The sequence below is a fragment of the Podospora bellae-mahoneyi genome, chromosome 5 (genome assembly GCF_035222275.1).
Source record: "Podospora bellae-mahoneyi strain CBS 112042 chromosome 5, whole genome shotgun sequence".
Lineage (NCBI taxonomy): Eukaryota > Fungi > Ascomycota > Sordariomycetes > Sordariales > Podosporaceae > Podospora > Podospora bellae-mahoneyi.
The window spans coordinates 2440011-2456694 of NC_085884.1; the positions used below are offsets into that span (position 1 = coordinate 2440011).

A 16684-nucleotide genomic window follows, 5' to 3' on the forward strand; every position below is an offset into this window, starting at 1 on the left:
CCTGACTTGGTCCCCTGCTAAAAGTGATAGTGAAGAGGGTAAAGGCTCGTATAGACCAGGCGGGTTTCACCCCGTGTGCATTGGCGATATCTATTCCGAGAAATACAAGGTGTTGAGTAAAATCGGCTACGGGTTGTACTCGACCGTCTAGGCTGTCAGGGATTTGACAGAAGCGTGAGTCATCACTCACAACCCAACATATTTCAAGACACCAAGACCAACACTAACCTGCAGGCGACATTTCAGAGAGGATGGCGAAGATGGGTATCGTGCTCTCAAGGTATTGGGTGCACATTGTTTTGCTGAAGACCACCCTATCTTTGAGAGAGAGATCCTCAAATACCTGCGCGATGATGGAGATAAAGAGGATATGGGCTCGGCCTACATATGCCCCCTTGTGGATGATTTTAAGTGTCAAGGCCCCAGCGGAACTCACGTCTATCTCGTTTTCGAGCTCATAAGGGGAGCCTTTGAGCAGCTTCGGCGCCCAGTTCAAAGATAACTAACTCCCTTACGTCGTTATCATCGTTTCACAATCCAGCTAGTGCTAGCCCTTAACTATACCTATAACTGCATTATTATATATACTGGTAAGTACTTATACTACTAACTACGAGAGATATATAGTTAATTATTTCAAAGATATTAAGCCCGATAATATCTTTGTTAAAATTCGTAATACTTCCCAGACAGAGTCCAGCTATTTCGTCGAAGCCCCGATCTTTAAATAAGATGGAAACGAAGAAAAATACATGCTTATTTAGTCCATCGAACTTCGTTATTTTTAATTTGGCGAAAAGCATTCCAGAAATATTGTATAGTTTAATGTTACTTTAGGAGACTAGGGGGTGGCTAGCTAAACGACGAAGTACCTTATTAAAATATTTACCGGATAGCCCTACGGGCCCCAAAGGTTCTTAATAAGGCCCTGTGGGATGCAATAGTTAATTAGCGGAATCTCAAGGCTCTTCTACTTAAGCTTTACCCCGCCGTTCGCATATTTTTGGGTAGGGTACTGCCTAATTACCATTACGAGTTTAAGGCTCATATTACCGAAATTATGGATCTATTTGGGCCCTTTCCGAAGGAGCTTCTAGAAAAAGGAGATCAAAGGACTGTTTAGGAGATATTTGACAACGAAGGGAAGATCAAGGGCAAAGCCATGGGGATAGGCCTGCTGGGCAGGCCACCACTGGAATCAGAATTGTTCATGCTGGAGTGAGGGATGACGACAGGAAAGACTTTGCATCCTTTCTCAAGACTATCATGAAGATCAGCCCAGCTGATCGACTGTCGACTGCGGATTTGTTGACGCGCCCTTGGTTGGGCGCCATGAAATAGCACTACCCCTGACAAGAGAATGCTGGATGGCATCAACACGGTTCATTGTTCAGTACTACCACCAAGTAGCACATATTGTAAGGTTGTCAATTTTGTTTGAGTTACTACTTACTGTGCTTATCCTGAATTGCATTGACTTTTCAGCCCTGAGACAACGCTCTATGCCCCTTTGCGGTTGAAAGTCCCTTTCCATCACTGCCGAAATGCGGTCCTGTCCTCACTATGGAAAGCTTCCAAAAAGTTCACACTAGCATGGTGCAAAGCCTTCACCTTCTCGGCGAGGATAATTATGTAGTTGTCGATGAACTCTCTCCGGCTCTCAGCATCGGTGCCCGAAGGACCAATTTCCAAGCTACCGAGGGTGTCCCTGATGTCATCATATGACTCGGCTGACTCTGCAACATCCTTTTGAGCTTACTGGCGGAATCAAAGGCAAGCTTGGTCTTCTGGTCGACGTCCTTGAACTGGAAGACCATCTTGGTGACCGGGTCAACTAGCATGGCCTCGTCCTTGTTGCCTTTCTTGAGCGCTTCGAATTCCGTCAACATGCTCCCCCAGTCTTCAAGCATGTCGTCAGTATTGTCTGCTGCGGGCCCTAGGGCGGCCCAGCCACAGATAGGGATTCAACTGAAGGTGAGGCCCACACCGACGGTGGCACCCTTGGCCATCTACAGTCGTTGTACCTGTTGTTGCAATCCCCGAGGCTGTCCTTGAACCTTTCCACCGCGTCGGTGTAGTTAGGGCTGAGGAAGGCCATGTAGCCTTTGAACTCTTTGTCCTTGTGCTTGAAAGGGGTTGTCGAGTACTTGTTGATCAGGTTGTTGAGGTCGCTGATGAAGGGCTTGGTGTCATCGCGAAGCTACTGTGAGGGTTGATTCAGCCTTTGAACCAAACAATGGAACTCAGCAAATATTACATACTTTCGTCAAGACGACGATAATGTCTTTGGTCTCTTCCTCTGCATCACTAGCCGCCATCTGAAGCGTCATAAGCGCTGCATCCGCTTTGCTCTTGGCCATTCTATAGGCATCGTCTTTATCATGTCGCGTGTTTTGTTTGGAATCAAAGAGGACCATCAGTTGACCGCGGAGAGTCATCCCCTCGTCATCATCAGTCAGGATGTCCAAAGTTGACCGGCCCCAGTTCTTGGCCACTGCCCCAGCCAGGGCTGTTTTGGAATGTCAGCAACGGAGAAGCAGGTGCGGAGAAACGCAACTCACACATGCTATGGAGGTTGTCGTCGTAGAAGTCATGGCATGTCGAGTCTATTTCCACAAACGTGGTCTTGGTCTTGTTGTATATGTCTGTGTCGACGGATTCTAGACGCTTGAATGCGCCCTTGGGGATTCTGTCATCGAAGGCATCGCTTTTGGTGGGGAAGTCCTTGCCTGTCATGAGATAAGCTTTGAGGTCTTGGCCACGCGCCGCCAAGTTAGTTCATATGAGCAATTCGAGATAGCAGCAAGACTCACCAAATTACGCCTTGCTTTGAAGTAGAGATTTAGCTCTCTTTTTGTCTTCAGACGCCTGAGCCTTGGGGCCGGGGATCAAAATGAAGGTGTCGGTCGAGGATACAAGCGACTGTAGAGAGCCTTTCAGTTCCTGGTCGGCCTTGGTTGTAGGGCTCCACTGAGGAAGAGCGGCCGGAGCCATGGTCGGGCTCGCGGATGCCATTGCGAAAAGGAAGGGGAGGGAAAAGTAGAACTGGTGACGATATGTTCAAGTGAGGAGCAGCTGACACTGGCAGTACCTGCGGAAGAAGTGACTCCAGCTGTATGAATACAGACTCAAAGTTTAAGCTCACGTCATATGTGCTCAGTCCTCATTTGAACGTCGGTGGCTGCCTAGAACCTGCCAAGAGGTTGGGCAGTCAGCTCCTGTTCTCAACAGATCCCGCTTGAACTCTTTGAGTCGACAAACAACCCTCCACTTGAGATTTTGGCCAGTAAGATATTTGATTCCTTGTCGTATGTTCAACCACTCTTCCTTGATGTGCATGGGGGAGAAGTGTGGCAGCTTGTCACCAGATGCGCGAAGAGCTTGTGTTACTCTTCCCTGTCACAAAACAAGTATCATATAATGTGGAGAAAATCTCCGTGTTTCTAGCTAGACCACTGGCCACTACTCTACCAAGCCCCCAATCTAGCCTAAGGCTTTCTCGCCAAAGCAGCTTGAAAACCCGGGCACCCCTTCCTCAAATCATCCTTCGTAACCTTGTGCTTAGCATCTCTCTTCGCCTGCCTAACACCACGCCCAAAATTCTTGACAGTACTCTGCTGGAACTCCAACGGCGCGGCGGCGAAGTCGGCATCAGACATGCACAAGTGAAGTTGCATCTCTCCCGTGTTCAAACGGCAACTTCTAGCATCGGGGTGGTCATCCTTCTGGTAGACGTTCACGCAGATTGCGTTCTTCTTGCACTACAGAATTTGGCATGTGTTGTAGTTTCTTACAAAACTAAGTTCTACTGGTTCAAAGCCATCATGTTGCTCTTTCAACTTGACATGAAGTATGATTATAACCAGAGGACAATGGGATGACGCCAGTATGGAATCTTTCAAAGTGCTGTAAAAGAGTAAATTCAGATGATGTTGTGAAACGTCTAGGAAAAAAGAAAATTACAAGGGCATACATCTGGCTCCCTTGTAGGAAAACCACCCCATTGGATGTCAGATGATTCCATCTGACATGAAAACAAGGAAAGCAAACTCATAATGTGCTAGCATACCTTGCAGATTGATATGACTCTTACATCATTTCCCGTCATACCCGGCGGCTTGAAGCCTGACGCTGGTGTGTTTCCGGCATAGTTGTAGAAAGACCGCCCAGGTTCATCCTCGTCGTCTTGATCTTATTTCTCTCTGACCACTTCTTCAACTCATCCAACAGCTCCACAGGCAGCCCGTCAAAGCCTATCATCAGAGAATTCTGCTCGTCTTTCTTCGCATCCGCGGTGGCTGCAAAGTACGGTTCAGAAAGATTCTCGATCAGGTACCTAACACCAGCGGGTTCCCCATTCTCGTAGGCAAGTAGAAGAAGCGACTTGCTAAACGAATTGAAGGGAATAAACAGATGGAGATCATCTCCACCATGCCGCCCATTGGAATCGTGTAAAAACACTAGCCCCTCGCGAAGGAAGTAGCTGTGGCCTCAAAACGCACTCCTAGCTCTGATGTGGCTCGATAAGTCCCCCCAATGGTAGGAATGGTTGGTATATCTCTGACGGCCCTTTGGTGAGGCTGATAGTTGAGCTGGAACCTTACTGTCGTCTTCCCTTCCCAAATCCCAGCTTTTTGGAAGTGCGTAGCACCAATGACAGACTTGCCAAATGGCTTCAGTTTCTGGTTGAAGACCTTCCTGAAGACCGAGAGATATGTGTCTTTGCTGGCATCAGCTGCCTCACCAATTGTTCCAATGAGGTCCTTGTCTGCTTTCTTGTTCGGCAGGCTGAATGAGATGATCTTGGGGTACTTCCGTTTAATAGGGGAGAGGCCAGTGGCGGCGGTGGGCACGTTAAGCACGCGGTGGCTCTTTTGTCTCTTGGCTTTGGGCTCTGGGAGGATGATGACATGTTCTGTAACAGGTTATCAGCAAGCGAGGATCGGCAGTGGTGCTGGGAACAAGATGATGACTTACTGATATTGACGAAAGGAATCATCTTGATCCCGTCTGCTCCGCCGATTATCCGCACACCCCCACTCTTCTTGATCTTGGAGTTCCCACTCTGTACCTCGAAACGCATGTTGTAAGGAGAGGGATATTGTGAGGGAATATGCTTATTCGTTCCAAGCAAATGGAATCCTGTTCCAACGCTGATATGCTCTTCCTCGTTGCCATAGCAAAACTGATTTTCACGGGTCAGGGTGTTCCAGTCAAAGGAATCGACGGCTGAAGCCTTCCGCTCCTCTGAAGCATCTTGACCTGCGGCGGCATCCTGAACCTCCCCGGCAAGCTCCTCCTCAATGGCGGCCTGTGTGCGGGGACTGCGTCTGCGAGGTCTGTAGCGAACTGTCGAACTCTTTGGTGGTTTTGGCGTTGCTGACGCTGATGCCTTCGTAGCTTTTAAGCTTGGCGGATGTGCGGGCTCCGGTGTAGTCGTGGCCTCCCTGGAAGCGACGTGTGATGATCGACGCGTCGGCGCGGTGCTTGGAACTCCAATTTGCTTGCGAGGAGGCATGTTTGCGGCGAAAAAAAGTCTTGAAGCAGATGGGCAGGAATGATTCAATGTCGTCGAGATAGAAGTCGCTTTGTGCTTTGCGTTACTTTTTATATAATTCGGGGGCCGAAAAACTGGACAAGACTTGACTTTGTGGAAATCATTTGGTGCCATCTGGGGATGGTCCTAACTCAGCTGGTAATCTCAGCCACAGTTTGGATACTTTTCTGATGTTTGCGTTCATCGTTCTTGAGACGAGGGTATGATCTGTCGAAGAAACTCGTAATGCTCGCTCGTCGAGCCTTCTCGTTGCAAAGAGAAAGGTAAACAATGGAACCCATACATTAAATGATTGGCCTTCTCAGCACAAGATGCAATCGAAATCCAGTCTCTGTTTGTTGCTGTCAAGGTGCATTTCGAAACAGTTAAAAAAAAAAAAAAAAAAAAAAAAGGGGGCAAAAGGAAAAGGGGTGACCATGATGGGCTTGAACCCACTACCTGAAGCGAAGGGTCAGTCCGGTCACACAACCCCAACTGGCCAGGCCAGGTGGCGCACGGTTCCTTAACCATTGCGCTATCTACATACAATGTTTAGCTACTTCGCTGGTGGGAAGAGCCAAAGAGTGGTATATAAGCTGCCGCCTAATGGATCTATCAGGTACCCATCTCGCACATCGAACCTGGAACCCTTAGGGCCCTTTTCACACCAAACGATTCTTGTCCTCAACGTCGATGTGTTTGTTGCTGCCTTTTGTATTGTCCTCCTGCCACTTGTTTGTCAAGTTGAAGAGGCAACCGATGGAATGTTATGTCCAACAATGAAGCGATTGTGGTTGTATTCGGGAGACAAGCTCATAATGTTGGCAGGAAAGAAAAAGTCTTGTCCTCTGGCTTGTCCATGCTTTTCCCACCCAGGTTGTGTTGTCCACCTCGCATCTCCCAACCGCCGCCACTAACACCGCCCAGACGACGCCACCTACCTATTCAACCTTCTCCAGCCTCTCCCTCCCCTTCTTCAGGTACTCCATATAATTTATTCTCTCCTGACACCGATCTCTATCCATCCCCGCATTGTCCACCTTCGCCTGGAGATCATTCAGCCTCCGCTCCAAAGCAAGGCTCCGGAGAAAATACGCCGTCCTCAACGCATTCAGCGAGGCATTCTCCTGCCTAAGCTTGACGATCGTTGCCTCCAACTTGACAATCTTTTGACTCAGTTTTGACTCATCCAATTCCTGTTTATGCCGCCTCTCCATAGAGATCATATCACTTTCCATCTTCTTCTTCTCTCCCTTCAACGAGTCGCAGTGCCGTTGGAGCCGAGTGTATTCTTTGAGGAGCGTCTTGCGGTTCATACGTTCAGGGGGCCGTGGTTCGCAAGATGAGGCGGGCTTCTCGCGCGTTAGATGGAGGCGCGAGCGGACGCCCTGCATCCGTTCTGAAAAGTTTCCCATGTCAAATGTGTGGTGAGGGACTGATATGATGGGATGTGTGTTTGCGGTGAAGTGTTGCTTGAGAGGCACCAAGAACGTCAGGACATGAAGACACCGCCTTGACAGTCCTGATGTCGAGAACGGAGAACCCCATGGGGAGGCGACGAATGGCTCAGGGTGGCTTCAAAAGACTTTTGGCGGGTGAAAGCTTAATGTTCAACACAAAATGTGGTAGACCCCGGTTCCTGAATCGCGCAATCACGGAAACCGGGTTTGGAAATTGCAAACACTCAAGACAAACGTCGTCGATTAAAAAGCCAACTGCCAGCTTCATGGTGGATGGACTATGCCACCTACTCGATGCACAAAATGCTATTGCAAGAGTCCCCTGTTCGGGTTCCTTTCCACCTTCCACCCACCTTCCTTCCGGCTTCCCCTACAACAAGCCAATAAATCTTCAACAGCTCTTTCCCAAGTTTTGTGAAACCCAGGTGACCGGGCAGCGGTAGTCGCCGGATGGGAAATGACAAAGATGGTCAAAAACCGGCGGAGGGGGATAGAACGTGCGATGACAAGGACGATAAGGGAGATGACCAAGATGGGGAAAATGAGACTTGTCACCCGGATGGTATTGATCACTTGTGAGGGGAATTACACCGCAACGCCTTCTAGACATGATGGCAAGCAGCCAGTGATAAACAAGTGTTTTTTCGCTTTGCAAATTGCCCAATTGCTTGACAACGGCACAAGCCGAACAAATCAGGCTGCCCGGCGTGTGGTGGTCCTCGGTGCTTAACCTACCCGCCAACCGTTGGGAAGCGCCGCAAGCGGTGCGCCGCTCCACTAAGGCAATATGTGACAGCCAATTATGACTTGGTGCAGGTAGCAGCCGCGATTGACTTGTCGCGAAGGGGATTAGCTACCGCTCATGCGAGATTTTTGGATGCAAACCCTGGTGTTGGATGAGTGGGGGAGAGGGGAGGTTCGGGGGGAAGGCATGCAAGTGTTTTGGCCGATTGGGCGGTTGAGGGAGGATCCTGGGGGTTGGGAGCTTGATTTTTGATGGGCGTCTAGAGAAAGAAGAAAGGCTAGGTAGTTTTACCAGCCTCTGGAATTTCAAGTTGCATAGGTACCGTTGGGTAGGATATAATTATGGTGTTTTGAGCCACATCCGATCTGTTCTGGCTTTGTCTAGTTCCATGCTATCATTACCAAAACAAAATGCACCCCCTTACTACGTCAGACCTCGCCTTCTTGCTTTGCACGTCTTCCTCTACCTCCCCACCAAGAGCGCCACTGATGTTGAGGACAACGTATGGGTTGGTGATTGTTATTCAGAGTGATGGATCGTTGGGCATATCGATATCAGAACAAAAGCCACCGCGTGGAAAGGGGATGGTAGTCGGGGGGGGTTGCTCTGTTCTTGCCAGCCCTGTCATGCTTCCCGTTCCACGAATATCGCCACCGCAAAACGAGCATTATCTGCTTTCTCCAGATTTCACCACGCCGACGTACCTCTGGTCACCAAGCTCGGCGAGCTTAGACGAGTGGACACCGGCGGATGAGGCACTGCTAGAGTCGTTGTATTCTGGTGAGGTGGAGGAGGAAGGGGGTTGGTTTGACGGCTATCTTGATTGGGTGGGGAGGGCGGAGGATCAGCTCCATGGTTTGGGTTCGTCGAGGCTGTGGAGAGGACCGGAAACGTCAAACGATAGCTTTATCAGCGTTGATTCTCCAACAGAATCAGGAGGGGGGATTGATGGGCAGCTTTTCAAAGACGAGGGCGAGAGAACGCTGTGGTTAGTGGAGGGTATGTTGTTAGCGTCTTGGTTGGCGCTGCAGGAGGGAGTCGAAGGAGTTGGTTATCGTTATCGCGTTGGCAGGTCTGAGGACGCTGTGGGGGGGGAGCAGGACGAGGGTATGTATTTGTTGGAAAGAGGGGGCACTGAGAGTTTGGGCGAGGTCGTTGCGGCTTTCTTGAGGAATGTGAGATTTTGAATGACATTGCCAGGCGTTTGGGGCATGATGCATAGCATGGGATTGGGAAAGAACATTAACGAATATCATGACCCATTTCGACATCGAAACTGAGAGAGAAAAAATGGCGGTTTTGCATTTCGTTTGACCATGATCATTTGTAAAAAAGGTATGACGAGAAAACTGTTTATACCGTGGCATTATATGTGCTGTGATGAAGACCCCTTCTCGTCGGCTTCCCTTAACCTCCCCCTTCCATCCCCATGCACAACCTGTGCTTGTCATTGATGCGCTCCCCTCCAGTCCTGATGATCCAACCTTGACTCGGCATGACTCGATGATGTAGCCCTCTCCACACCATCTCCTCCGCGTGTCAAAGTCAACTTGGGCATAGCAGCCCACCCCATTCATTTCAAAGCCTTGAAAGCATGAGCCCGTCCTCACACGCTGCCAAATGTTCTGAGACTCGTTCCTTCTCACCCAGACTGAATTATCTTATTTCTTGTCCACTGAGATAACCCGACTACCGACTCGACATTGCGAAATAGAGCATAATCATCGGCCACCCCGTCGATAGTAAGAACGCCGCCAGTACCGAGAATAGGTTTGGATCTCTGTCCGATTCCCTGCCCGACCAACGAGAAAGCAGCGTGACGGCGCACCAGATCATGCCGATACCATACACCGACCCAGCCCACGCGATGCCCAAGATGATGCTGTTCATCTGGTCTTCCTTGGCGAACACGGCACCAGCGGTGTCAGCGAAAGGCTCCTCGAGAGAAAGATTCTGACCCATTTTGGCGGTTGGTGTGTGGTGCTACTGAGATAAAAAGAGAGAGTGTGGTGTTGTCGCTAGTTGGTGGTAAAAATGCAGGATAGCGAGGTGATGGTTCGACCAGCGACAGACAAGGAAAATCCAAGCACAGGGTATATAATAAAATGATAAAGTCGAAATCTGACCGAGAGGATTAAAAGGTCAAATGGAAAAGAGAATGGTAGAATCGAAGTAGTATTGTGTTGGGAAATGACTGCGACCAGCGACCAGCGATCAATAACCTGCCCGACAACAGCAGTGGGAAAAAAAGAACGAATGGGAATTTGTTGATAGAGAGAGGGAAAAGGTGGAAGAAAAGAGATGGGAAAAGAGAAGCAGATGGAAAAAGAGAAGAGAGAGTCGAATCTCAAACACACCATCTCGTCTTGGGTAGCGCAAGGAGGTCAAAAGCTGAGGCGATCTAACAGCGAGGCGAGGTTGGTGATTGGCCCCTCCCCCAGACTTGAGACGGTTGGTGATCCGGACGAGCCTCCTTTTACAGGGGGTGACCACCTGGTCGGTGGCCCGTGCTGGAAACAATGCCATGTTACCCTCCTTGACTTACCGCACGGCTTTGGGAGTTTCCGGATGAAAAACAGATGAGATCGTCGGCTCATGGTCATGCTGGATGCTACCATTGATCAGATGCAGAAAGTCAAAATGTATAAATATCGAAGCGTCTTCTTCTGCAGTTTGAGTGAAGGGCAAGGGGCCCAGACACGCGAGGTTGCGCTGACGTCGCTCTGTTCAGTGGGTTAATGTGGGGCATCAAAGGGCCCCAGCGTCTTTTGCTTTTGCGCCTGCCATCTCATCATCTCTGACACGCCCAGCAACACCTGGGGCAACACCATCGGGCTGTCTCCCAGATGAGTTTTCTCATCAATTGCATTTGAAGTTGAGGGTTCGAATCAGGAGCGGCCAAGCGCAGAAACAAGCGCCAAGGCAGTATCCGACGGCGCTTGTGTTGGAATGCCAGGCCTGGCCACCTTCCTGGCCTATCAGGACGGCCTGGATGCAATTGCTGCTGTGACAGCGAGAATCCCATCCTTTGTTGTCCTTTGACATTCTTCTGGTTTTTCGCTTGAAATGTTGAGTCTTTTGGGTGGGTGGGTGCATTTAAGGGTTCATTTTCATCAACGCTGGGACCCCTGATATGGCTGTCTGGGATTAGTTTTCTATATTCGTGACCTCGTGAGACGAAGAACAATGGAATTCTGGACATCTTTGGCACCAAAGATGCAGGAGGCAAAACAGAGCATTGTATGGACATCTGACATGAACCACACGCTTTACCAAAGTCTTAAGGACTGCTATAAGTAGGTGGTGTGGACTTTGCCTCTTCCCCAAGGCTGAGTCTTCCAAAGCCAGCACACTATCGGTCAAATCTGCAACCGCAACTCGCTACCAAGAGCAAGCTGGCATGGCAGTGAATCAGGAGTGCCAATATTCCTTGAAATACCTTAACGATCTATTCTCAGCCCTGTATAACGTCATCTATGGTCACACTTCAGCCCAGCCGGGAGAATGCATGGCCTTAATTTATAATCTTCTCATTCCTCTAAGATTCTATCTCAGTCGTTTCCCGGAATGCCACTATCCTGTTAGCACAATTCGAGATCTTGATGCCCCCCGGAGGGAACCTTTCTAGTAGTAGTGTACTGGAAATGGAGACCGCGGTAAGAAAACTTGCCCTGAATCATGAATGACAATTTCTCCATTTTGAATATCGTGGCTCATTGAAAGACTTGCAGGAATCATGAGTGCTGGATTACGGCTGCTGGTCGACAGAGTCTAAGCGGCTTGTGGTAATTGGATTGCATCATCTGACGGTTCTCTAGATTTTCTTTGGCGCACACCGTTGCGCATGTTGTGGGTTTGAGACGTACCTAATGCACCTTCAGTTCATAAGAAAAAAGCCTTGTTATTCATCGCCATCAAAGAGCATCTGAGAAGGCCAGAATGTGCAGCAAGCAAACAGGGCTGTGGTGGAGTGTGGCGCCAGGGTGGTTGAACTTTGGCCTTTCATCGCTCCTTCCCTTACTGTTGTCTGCTGCCTTGAACTTCTTTCAAAAGTCTTCACCCCAACTCTGCTTGCCCCGTTCACCGCAACCTCCGACTTTTCCCGACACATGCCCAGTACCCAGCAAAATGACAGATACGGATCAGCCACACTCTCACCTCGAGGAATCACAAGACATTGTTATGAAACAAGATGAGCCACGGGCTTTCCCAGAAGTGCCACGGACTTTGCCAGAAGTGCCCCAAGTGCCGCAAGATTCGCAGACCCTCAACGAATTCCGGAAGTCCGCCGACGAAGTCGCCCGCCTCGCCCTCCTAGTACAGCAGGAACAAGAAAATGATCAGCTTTTGTGCACCGCAAGTTCGGTTAACCTCATTGGCGACTTTGTCACTGCCTGGAGGATCCACGATCGGCTATTTCCGGGGCACGGCTCACCCAGTTCATATTTCCACGGAAAGGCCAAATTGAGGTGGGTGAGAGCTACTCAGCTGCGATCACGACCGAAATGAATTGATGAGGCATTTCTGGCAAGGTTGAAATGCCTGGGTGGGGTGGGCAAAAAGGATGGTGAGCGGCATATCCGGGCAAGGCAAATGAGAGAGATTCTAATGTTAGACAGTTTAGATACCAGCAAGGAGAATCTTCCCGCGGGAAGAAATGTTTTCAGGGGAGGATACCACAGCAAAAATCTCGATCAGACGTATGTTTGTACTCGTAAATTCTATTAATGACTAGCACAACAGCGATGGGTTGTGATATTGAGATTCCCCAATAGAGGCATGTCGAGAACATGGCCGATGGATACATACGTGAGACATTGGCTCAATTGACGCATAAAGCTGCGGAATTCCATCTCCATTCCGGGGACGGGACATGTGAGGACCACGCCGGGCTGACAGTCGTTGAAATATGGGATCTCACCTCGCAATACGACGTCGACGTCGTACAGCCGCGTATACGCTGACAATATTCTGCGAGGTTCGAAGCGGGGTCTCAATGTCTCGGCACTTAGACTTGACCTTCAAAGGTCGAGATTTAAATGACCGAGCAGAGTCAAAACATGTTGCTGACTGTGCTTTCCTTCAAGTTAGCAACCACCGCGGTTGCAACCACTGTTCAATCGTTATCCTGCCAGCCGGCAATTGCTCAAGATGCCCAAGTCAAAACCACATCCGGCCTCATCACCGGGCACCTCTCCCCGGACGCCTCCTGTGCAGTTGAATTTCTCGGCATTCCCTACGCAAAACCCCCTCTAGGTGACCTACGATTCGCACCACCCCAAAGGCTCCTCACCCCGGACCTCTCCCGTAACGCCTCTTCCTTTGGATACGACTGCCCCCTGTCCCCCTCCCAGCCATCCAACTACCCAGGCTTGACTCCCCAAGCCCAGCGAGTAATCAACTTCTTCGCTTCCGCCGCCGGCACCCCCCAGAATGAAGACTGCCTCACCCTCAACATCTGGTCTCCCCTCCCTCCTCAGCCGCAGCCCCTCAAACCAGTCCTCATCTTCTTCTACGGCGGCCGCTTCACAATCGGCAACACCAACACCCCCTTCTACCACGGCGGCCGCCTCGCCTCCGCCCAGGATATCATCGTCATAACAGTCAATTACCGCCTCAACATCTTTGGCTTCCCTGGCTCATCACACCTCCCGTTTCAAAACCCCGGGCTTCGTGATCAACGCGCTGCGGTGGAATGGGTGCGTAATAACATCCTTTTCTTTGGCGGTGACCCAAGCAAGATCACCCTTGCAGGACAGTCCTCTGGTGCCGTGAGCGTGGATAACTGGGCATACGCCTACCACGGCGATCCGATTGTCCGGGGGTTGATCGGCCACTCCGGCACCGCGCTTTCCTTCCCATCAAATGCGAAATCTGTTCAGCAATCGAATTTCGAAGCTGTCGCCAGTTTGGTCAACTGTTCCCTTCCCAACCCAATCACTTGCATGAGGGCAGTCCCCTGGACAACCCTCCTCTCGGCAGCCTCGTCTATCAAACCAGCCAAAAGCAGCAGTCGATTAAGGGGCATACCACCCTTTTGGCCCGCACCGGATAACATTACCTTTTTTGCCGCTGATGAGCTCCCTGGGCTGCCTTTGGCGAGGATTCCTGTTTTATTGGGGAGTACAGATAATGAGGCGGGGTATTATCGTGTTCCGGCTTATGCGCAGAATATCACTCCTACTGTGGAGGAGGTGAGGTCGTTTCATTTGGAGAGTTTTACTTGTCCGGTGTTGTATCAGGCTAGTCAGAGAAGGGGGAGGGGGGTGCGGGTTTGGGTGTACAGGTATGAGGCTGATTGGGAGAATACGAGGTTGTATGAGGGGTCAGGGGCGTATCATGGAGTGGATATGAATATGGTTTTTGGGAATGGGAAGGTGGTGAGTGAGATTGAGATGAAAAAGGAGCAAAGGGAATTGATGGCGTTGGTTCAGGGGGCTTGGGGGGGGTTTGTGAGGGATCCGGGAGGGGGGATGGAGGGGGTGGGCTGGGAAGGGTTTAGGAGGGGGAGGATGGCGGTTATTGGGAGGGGAAATAAGGCGATAATTGAGTTTCTTGATGTAGAGGGATATGAGAGGGATTGTGAGGGGGTTGTTCTCGGGGCGTTGGGGGTGATGGGGGGTTGAACCTTTGGGGATTGGGTAGTAGTCGTTGATGTGATTGTAGTGTAGGAGGGAACCTTTTGAGAAGTAGTATCATAACTTTAGCACGAAGTATTAATATATAACGGACAGAGTTTGGGGTGGTCTTTGAGTTCACTATCGGCTGTGGTGCCTAAACGAAATGCCTGTAAAGTTGCCAGCCTGAGCTGATATTGAGGGTGTGTGAGGTGATTTTCAAAGCCTGGGAGCCTTCCTGGCGTGTGTGTATTATCAGTAACGGCCGAATTCGAAGGTTCGATCAAAAGTCATCTAAGCCATTCATCTGAACTTCAGTCCTCAGGCTCGCACACTGACGAGTTGAACACCAGTTAGGTTCGACTTTTCTTCGTGCCCATGGCCGCCCGGAGTTTCACAGTCAATGACCTATTATCAGTCCTTCTTTTTCCACACTATTGTTCTTAGACAATTTCTATTCTTACCGCCCAGACCTATCTTTACAACTTCAGACGAACACTCAACCTTTCGTCCCATATTTGAAGCCACAAAAGCACCGCCCACCATGGCCCCAATGAGCTTCAAAGACTCCATTTCCCGCGTGGCAGGCTGGCACCTCCGAATCACACTCGCCTGGAGATACGGCGGCCAAGACATCGGCCACCTGTTCCAGAGAATGAAATGGGCCCTGGTAGAGCACGAGGAACGCTTCGACAAACACTTTCCCCCTCCCGACCTGGACACCGAGGAAGGTCGCAAGGCGGAGGAGATGCTGGAGGAGTTCCTTGCCACCTGGGAGCTCGACATTGAAAAAATGGAGACGCCCGAGTTCTTGACCAGCTTGATGCACATCTTCAACGAGGATCTGGAGCCAAAGTATCAGCTGAAGGACTTTCACTCCGACTTTATCAGCCCTGGTGGTGTTTGGAAGACGATGGAGACTCTGGGGCCGATTATTGATAGAGGGGTATGTTGAGCTGTTCTTTTTTGTTTGAGTGGGATCCAACTGACAGAGAGTCGTTTTATCAGATGCCTGCCGAGTCCCCCAAGAACGAGCCCGAGCTGCCCAAGCTCCTTGAGCGACCGCTGCCTCTCCTCGTCACCTGCAATGGCTGTGGTGGAAAGAAGCTGTTTGGCACAGGCAGGCTGGCTCTCAAGAAGCACCGTGGGATTGGCCGTCTTCGTCGCCAGCGCCAGCGGAAGAAGTGATGGCATGGGACTTCTTCTCACTGATTCGGTTGAAGACATGTCAATCCTCGGGTGAAGGCTCAGTATCAGAGATATCATAATACAAGAGTCATCTTTCAACACTCATGGACAAAATATTACACATTACAATTAGAATTTTGTTGCAGTTTCTCTGTCTACAGGGTGTTGAATCACCAGTCAAATCTCCCTGAGACGAAGTTTGACCACAGGTCAGTACCAAACTGTCATCACCGAAATGAAAATACTGTTGCGCCGTTCCAACCGCCAGCCACAACTCTGGCTGGCGGTCCTTTCCGCAACATTTCAATGTCATCACACACGTCAACAACATCTTCATCACACTGGACTTAGTAATTTCGATGTCTTGCTCTCACTCCCAGAGGGTTGTTAGCATGCAAAAAGGTCACGGTGGGTTGGTATGGGAGGAAACTGCACTGAGCCTTCAAGAGACAGTATGCAAAAACAAAACCGATTTTTGGTGGGAGATAGGAAGAGATGGAGAGGGTTAAATAGTTGGGATCTGGCACCTCTACGGCACGTGCTAAAGGCTGTGGGTGACGCGTGGCATCGTCTGGAAGGCTCTGGACAGGACAGGAGCAAGGTCGAAAATTGCGTCACTGGGGGCCTTCAACGAGGCAGGCGCGTTGTACCTGGATGATGGGAAGGTAGGGACGACAGTCAGGTTGCGGGGTTAACGTTATTGATGGGTTACTCGTGAGTGCTTTGAGTTGGAATAATGCGACGTTGTGGATGGCAGCCATAGATTGTGGAATCAGATGGAGTTTGTTGTCACTCGGTCAAGACACGTCAAGACAGAGAGGATAACATTGGGAGTCAGAAATGTGACTGTAAATTGTGTCTCAGACGCTGACTAGATTTTGAACGTCTACCATGTGAAATGAGTCCTTGTAGTCATACCCAGCGGCATTGACTCCGCGGTGCTGCATTAGCATTCATGAAAGGACATCAATCTGTTGTCCATGTCCCATTTCCATTCCAAGTAGATGGCTATAAGTTTTTACACTGATCTACCACGCCCACCTTGCCCCTTACCAAGAATAGGACAGGTCTTTTGAGTGCAGAAGCTAATGAAATAGATTGTTGCTTGTTAAAATCACAAAGATTTTTGCTGGGATTG

General features: G+C 50.0%; 7 protein-coding genes across 7 annotated transcripts; 4 read left to right on the top strand and 3 right to left on the bottom strand.

Moving 5' to 3' along the window:
- Window positions 1-3488: 3488 nt before the first annotated feature.
- Window positions 3489-5518, bottom strand: QC761_512034 (uncharacterized protein; the record flags this gene model as incomplete). Its single annotated transcript, XM_062880370.1, has 4 exons — window positions 3489-3761; window positions 4111-4387; window positions 4462-4915; window positions 4978-5518. 4 exons carry the CDS (start codon window positions 5516-5518, stop codon window positions 3489-3491), a joined length of 1545 nt encoding a protein of 514 aa, XP_062731075.1.
- Window positions 5519-6477: 959 nt separating this feature from the next.
- Window positions 6478-6951, bottom strand: QC761_512037 (uncharacterized protein; the record flags this gene model as incomplete). The annotated part of the gene is made up of 1 exon (XM_062880371.1): window positions 6478-6951. The coding sequence occupies one exon, from the start codon at window positions 6949-6951 to the stop codon at window positions 6478-6480; it is 474 nt and encodes a 157-aa protein (XP_062731076.1).
- Window positions 6952-8151: 1200 nt separating this feature from the next.
- On the top strand, window positions 8152-8928 carry QC761_0081020 (uncharacterized protein; the record flags this gene model as incomplete). Its single annotated transcript, XM_062872842.1, has 1 exon — window positions 8152-8928. The coding sequence occupies one exon, from the start codon at window positions 8152-8154 to the stop codon at window positions 8926-8928; it is 777 nt and encodes a 258-aa protein (XP_062731077.1).
- Window positions 8929-9430: 502 nt separating this feature from the next.
- On the bottom strand, window positions 9431-9703 carry QC761_512040 (uncharacterized protein; the record flags this gene model as incomplete). Its single annotated transcript, XM_062880372.1, has 1 exon — window positions 9431-9703. The coding sequence occupies one exon, from the start codon at window positions 9701-9703 to the stop codon at window positions 9431-9433; it is 273 nt and encodes a 90-aa protein (XP_062731078.1).
- Window positions 9704-11680: 1977 nt separating this feature from the next.
- Window positions 11681-12469, top strand: QC761_512050 (uncharacterized protein; the record flags this gene model as incomplete). The annotated part of the gene is made up of 2 exons (XM_062880373.1): window positions 11681-12210; window positions 12361-12469. 2 exons carry the CDS (start codon window positions 11681-11683, stop codon window positions 12467-12469), a joined length of 639 nt encoding a protein of 212 aa, XP_062731079.1.
- A 311-nt stretch (window positions 12470-12780) lies between these two features.
- On the top strand, window positions 12781-14367 carry QC761_512060 (uncharacterized protein; the record flags this gene model as incomplete). Its single annotated transcript, XM_062880374.1, has 1 exon — window positions 12781-14367. The coding sequence occupies one exon, from the start codon at window positions 12781-12783 to the stop codon at window positions 14365-14367; it is 1587 nt and encodes a 528-aa protein (XP_062731080.1).
- A 463-nt stretch (window positions 14368-14830) lies between these two features.
- Window positions 14831-15617, top strand: QC761_512065 (uncharacterized protein). The gene is made up of 2 exons (XM_062880375.1): window positions 14831-15304; window positions 15367-15617. Exons 1-2 carry the CDS (start codon window positions 14903-14905, stop codon window positions 15544-15546), a joined length of 582 nt encoding a protein of 193 aa, XP_062731081.1. The 5' UTR covers window positions 14831-14902; the 3' UTR covers window positions 15547-15617.
- Window positions 15618-16684: the final 1067 nt, after the last annotated feature.